This window comes from Globicephala melas, chromosome 5 (genome assembly GCF_963455315.2).
Source record: "Globicephala melas chromosome 5, mGloMel1.2, whole genome shotgun sequence".
NCBI lineage: Eukaryota > Metazoa > Chordata > Mammalia > Artiodactyla > Delphinidae > Globicephala > Globicephala melas.
The window spans coordinates 37,768,876-37,774,875 of NC_083318.1; the positions used below are offsets into that span (position 1 = coordinate 37,768,876).

General features: G+C 52.3%; 1 protein-coding gene across 1 annotated transcript in view; it reads right to left on the minus strand.

The window, feature by feature from the left end:
• SLC2A9 (solute carrier family 2 member 9) overlaps positions 1–5,239 on the minus strand; it is a 183,937-nt gene extending 178,698 nt beyond the window's left edge. The window contains exons 1-2 of the mRNA XM_030863845.2: positions 5,110–5,239; positions 2,516–2,614 (exon numbers count right to left, since the gene is read on the minus strand). Coding sequence (XP_030719705.2) covers positions 2,516–2,614; positions 5,110–5,220 — 210 coding nt within the window. The 5' untranslated portion in view covers positions 5,221–5,239. The remainder of the gene's footprint in view (positions 1–2,515; positions 2,615–5,109) is intronic.
• Between the last annotated feature and the right edge of the window lie 761 nt (positions 5,240–6,000).

Here is a 6,000-nt window from a genome sequence, read left to right on the forward strand (position 1 = left end):
CAGGAACTCTCATTCACTGCTGGTGGGAATGCAAGACGGCACAGCCACTTTAGGAAGACATTTTGTCAATTTCTTATGAAACTAAACATACTTTCCCCATACAATCCAGAAATCATGCTTCTTGGTATTTACCCAAATGAATTCAACACTTATGTCCATACAAAAAACTGTACATGGATGTTTATAGCAGCTTTATTCATAATTGCCAAAACTTGGATACAATTAAGATGTCCTTCAGTAGGTGAATGGATAAATAAACTGAGGTACAGCCAGACCATGGAATATTATTCAGAATCAAAAACAAATGAGCGGGCTTCCCTGGTGGCGCAGTGGTTGAGAGTCCGCCTGCCGATGCAGGGAACGCGGGTTCGTGCCCCGGTCCGGGAAGATCCCACATGCCGCGGAGCGGCTGGGCCCGTGAGCCATGGCCGCTGAGCCTGCGCGTCCGGAGCCTGTGCTCCGCAACGGAAGAGGCCGCAACAGTGAGAGGCCCGCGTACCGCAAAACAAACAAACAAACAAACAAACAAAAAAACAAATGAGCTTTCAAGCCATGAAAAGACACGGAGGAATTTTAAATACATATTACTACGTGGAAGAAGCCAACCTGAAAAATTATACACTGTATGAGTCCAACGATATGACACTCTGGAAAGGGAAACCTTCAATCTGTAAAATATACAATATCTGCAATACAGCAAAGGGAATAAAGCAAGATGTGCCTGTACAGAGACAGTAAAAGGATCAGTGGTTGCCAGGGTAAGGATGGGAGGAATGAACAGGCAGAGCACAGAGAATGTTTAGGGCAGTGAAGATATTTTGTAAGATACTATAGTGGTGGGTACAAGTCATCACACGTGTGTCAAAATGTATAGAAAGTACAGCACAAGGAGTGAACCTTAATATAAACTGTGGGCGTTGGGTGATAATGATGTGTCAAGGTGGGTTCATCAGTTATAACAAAGGTACTGCTCTGGTGCAGGATGTTAACAGTGGGGGAGTGGAGGCAGGGGGTATACGGGAATTCTGTGCTTTCCACTCAATTTTGCTGAGAACCTAAAACTGCTCTGAAGTATGAAGTTTATTAATTAAAAACATTTTTTGAATGAGTGAATGACAGGATTGCTCCTTCCTCGTGTTCCCACAGTCATTGCTTGAACTACTACTTTTCTACTCATATCATTCTATTCCAGGTTCAAGTTTTACACGTCTCCTTGCATTATAAGCCATGAGTGTAAAGGTTCTCCACCCTCTGCCGGAGGCTCTGCTGGATTACCAAGATGAAGCAAGAGTGCATATTCCCAATCCTCTTAAAGACAAATATGGACAAATTGGATCCCATCTCAGGATGACATCACAATGACAAAATCAAAGCCATTGATTAATGCAAGCGTTCGGAGAGGCCATCCAGACCTGCTTGTTTTCAAACTGTTTTTAGTATCAGAATCAATTTTTCAAATGAATTTACAGAGCCCCTAAAATGTAAAAGAGTTAACAGAATAAAAAAAGTGCTGTTCTGGTACAGATGGAGTCTGGATCCCTGAGGCACTTCTGCAAAGTCCAGGGCTCCTGGGGCCCCTTTGTGACCCACTGGTCCAGCTTCCCCCTATGTTTTGCACACAGCATGCTGGGCCCCCAAACAAGGAAAAGCCTTAAAAGCACCCACAAAGGTCCACAGCCTGGCTTCTGTCTGCCTCTGTAGCTCATGCCCTTATGCTGTCCAAAATACATCCTGGGCTCCAACAGCATCAGACCTAAATTTCTGCAAATGTTTCATATCTCAGGCTTCAGTGCTTTTGCTCAAGATGCAGCTCTGGCATCACCTCCTCCAGGAAGACTTCCTGTATACCACCATCGACCCATCCACTTTAGCCCAGGGATGGAGGTAGGTCAAGCAGAAGCCAGCACCCCCAGGAATGGGTAGCATCTAAACCTAACAGCCTAGGTGGGTGAGAACCAAAGCTTCATCGGCAAACCAGCAGAGTGGTGTTAGGAGGGCCTGGGGAACTGCACCTAATGACCTGATTTCAGAAGAAAACAAAAGCCAGCAATGGATCTTAAACCAACAGATATTCAAGTGATCTCCAGCTGTGATTAAAAGCCATAAACAAAGAAAAAGCAGATCAGGGAAATGTTTCTGTGCCTAAGATCCCTCCGTAAGCCTCAGATTTCGTGTTCCTTGCCCTGGAATAAGACCCTTAGGATCTGGCCCCTGGGACCTCCGAAGATCCCTCTCCTCTCTACACTCTCCCAGGACCCTGCATGAGCAGGGAACTGACCTCACGAATTGTCATCATCCTCTATTTCTGTATCTCCCACCTCCCCCTCGAGGGCAGGGGCTGGTCTCACTCTCTTTGGCCCTCCCTTCACCCCAGTGTCCAGCAAGGGTCTAGCACAGAACCGGTCTGCAAATGTTTGCAGAATGGGGTACCACCCCGGGCTGGGCGGTAACACCCGGCTTTCCGCGTTGCCGCAGCGCCCTCTGCTGGGCACATCCCGCTGCCGCGGGCACTCACCGGAGTGGGGGCGTTCACCGCTGAGAGGTTGTACCCATAGAGGAAGGAGGAGCCGAAGGCGCCCACGAGAGAGGCCACGACCAGCGAGCAGGACCAGTCCTGGGAAAGGAGAGCAAAGCACGTCAGACCTGGCACTCGGGCGCACAGCCAGGGGCCCGCAGGACGCAGCTGGACCGTCCTCTGCTGGGGAGGATTTCCAGATCAAGGATGCAGATTCCTCAGAGCCAGCCGGCAGGAGGGGCTCCCATCCAGGTCCGGTCCAGGGGGGTGTGGCCAGACCAGGGAGCTCAGTTTGCCTCTGTGCACACCATTGCCCTCCTTGTCCGGCTGCAAGAGGATCTGTGAAACTCAGACCTACTGTCCTTCACAGGTGCTGTTAGCAGCTACGACACCATTATTTTAGCTGAATTCGGCCAGTCTCTGACTCACATAGGAGCAAAAAGCAAAGGCAGACTCAGCTGCCAGCAGCAGCAGCAGCTGGTTCTTATTAAGCACTATGGCCCAGGCGTCTGTTCTAAGCACTTTCCGGGTATTCTCCCATAGAATCCTTGGATCAGTACTGTTTTATCTTGATTTTACAGGTGAGAAAACAGAGGCATGGGGCAGTCCCTGGTGCTGTCTGGGTTGGGGACCAGAGCCCAGATGGTCCGGCTCCAGCCCCCATGCAGCCACCCACCGTACCACACTGCCTCTACCCCCCCCCCCGCCTCTTCCCCCCTGACGCTGCTGGCGGCCACACAGATGCGCACACAGCCACGCACACTCTGTTCCAGGCTGGAGCTGTCCATCTACAGGCCAGTGTGAGCACCTTGGGACAAGGACCTGCAGACAGATACAGGGCTTGACCCGGAGAACCAAGCATCTGCCTCCAGGTAATCCTGCCCTATGGACCCATCCATGGACAGCCACAGGCATGACAGGACCAGGAGTAGAAACATCTGGGCCCCTTGGCAAAGGCTGGGCCCCTTGGCAAAGGGGCTGCCATTCTAAGCTGGCCAGAAAAGTGTGGGCCACTTGTCAGGGGGACCCAGGTGCTCTTGGAAGGCACTTTCTCTCCATGATTTATCATGTGTCGTGTGTGTGTGTGTGTGGTGATTGGGGGTGCGGGGGGAGAGCCATGAGTTCTAGGCGCCAAGCCCTGACAAGCTCCTGGGATACAGCAGGTAAACGTGACAGATGAGGTCCAAGGTTTAGGGATCTGAAGGGATCAAACACCGTTTGAAAGGGAAAGCCAGACCTCGGTAGCCGACTTCCTGCTCTGCCCGCCTAGACAGCCTCCTATAGCACAGGCTCCATGCTTGATGGCTCCACCACTCAGCTGTGGGGTCTCTCCAGGGTCTTGACCTTTCTGAGCCTCAGCTTACCCAGCTGTAAAATGGGATCTAAATTGTAGCACCGGCTGCATAGGCTGTTGTGGATGTGTTGCTGGCTGAGGACGTTGAGGGACTTGTGCACGTAGCCAGCGTTCAGAAAGGCTGTTCACTCACTTTGTTCTCTCCCTCTACTCCCTCTGACCCAGCCGTGCAGAATGGCCGTTGCCCAAGCTACGTGCCAAGGTCTCTCTTGCCCTGGCCCATATAGCCATGCCCTGCTGAAACCTTCCTTTCTGGAGACTTTCATATCTAAGACCCACTGAAAGCCACCCTGAAAGTTCCACCTCCTCATTTTTACTTTTCTATCTTTGATTCAACGTTGTCTGACCCCCAGGTCTGCCTCTTATGACTGCGTAACCTCAGACCAGTTACATAGCTGCTCTCTGATGCGGTGTTCTCATCTGTGAAATGGCGATGATAATACAGCCACTTCATAGGATAGTCTGCCGAAGAAAGGAGTTAGAGCAGGTAAGGTCCTCACCTGTCCAGGGGTAGGTCCCCTGGGGGTCAGCAGCAGAGGCTGGACAGTGGGCGTGGGTCTTACTTTTTGAGGGCAGGGGTCTTGCTTCCAGGCACCAAGCCTGCTACAGAGGAGGTGCTTGGTAAATGCTGGTGATTGGATTGAGTCCAGAGGGAGGGTTCATAGGCCACAGAGAGGGACGCTGGCAAGTGTGGAGCCAGAATATTTTTCTGCAGTAAGAGGAGCTTGAACTGAACGGGATTCATTGACGGAACAGAATCACATGTTGGACAAAAGGCCCATTCTCCATTGCCTTTCATCTTTCAACTCATCTTCTGGGTCTCAGCTCAGATGTTATTCCTGCTGACTTCCGGGCTGTGCTGGTCCCCTGGGCTTCCCTCACTCCCAGCCCTGGTCATTATTCCCCTGTCTGCACCCATCAGAGGGCAGAGAAGAGCAGGTGGGAGCCATCTGCCCCAAGCCCCCCACCCCTGTGTGGCCCACCTGTGCCCACCACCTCTCACCACCTGCCCCAAGCTGGGGACACCACCCAGCACGTGAGAGCAGTTCGCTGCCTTGGCCTCATTGCATAAGCATGGCCGCGCTGCCAGAAGGTACTGTGGGTCCCAGGAAGCTGTGACTTAAGAGTTGGAGCACCATGGCCAAGGTCACAGGGACTGAGGCCAGGACTCAAGGCCAGAGGCCTTTCAAGCAGTCAGAGTGCCTCTGTGGCCCAGACAGCGGCCAGTTTCTGTGTTTACCTTTCTTCTCCTCCCACGCGGCGTCCCGCTCGTCAGATGGGCACACTCGGGAGGCGGCGGGCGGCCCGGGTCACGGGCAACGGGAGCTGAGTGCGCTTCCTCAGAGTCCATGTTTCCCGACAACCCACCTGCCAGCCCTCCCTGAAGCTGGCTTGGCCCCCAGTGCCTTCCAGCCCGGCTCTGCTGCGGTATCTCCCTAAATGAGGAGGCAGAGTCCACGGAGGGAGGGTGGGCGGGAGCATTGAACAGGAAATGTGGCAATTGTATTTTGCTGAACGGGAAATGGGCAGTGAATGTTTTTCCCCTTTCCAAATCATCACAGCGTCTGGAGAGCCCTAAAAGGGAAACTTGTCTTCCCAGGAATCACCACCCTGAGTTTGGATTCTTTCTTTGGCATGTTTTTATAGTCCCTCTTAAGGCCAGTGTGCTGGGAGGGGAGCAAGGCATGAGCCCAGGGCAAGTTTCCCTAAGGACTGGGACAAATGGAAAGGTCACTGACCACAGGAGAAGGCTGGTGCGGTTCCAACCCTGACTCCACTGCTTTTTAGCTGTGTGTCCTTAGGCAAGTCGCTTTGCCTCTCTGAGCTACCACGTTTACAAGTGCGAAATGGGCGATTGATCCCGCCCTGATTATCCTGCAGAGTTATTCTGAGGCTGGAATAGAAAACACACAACCCCGAGCAGCGTGTTGGAGATGGACCTGGGCTGCCCTGCAGCTCTAGAACAAGGCGAGGCTGTGGGTTTGGAAGAAAAAGAATTTGCCACTGGTCATTATTCTGCCCTGCTCATTCAGCCAGGCTGGCTCAGTGAAAGCATTAAGGAGGCAAGACCCTCATGCACACCAAGACGTCATGGGAATTAACTCACTGCGTGGCCGAATTGCCCAGATGT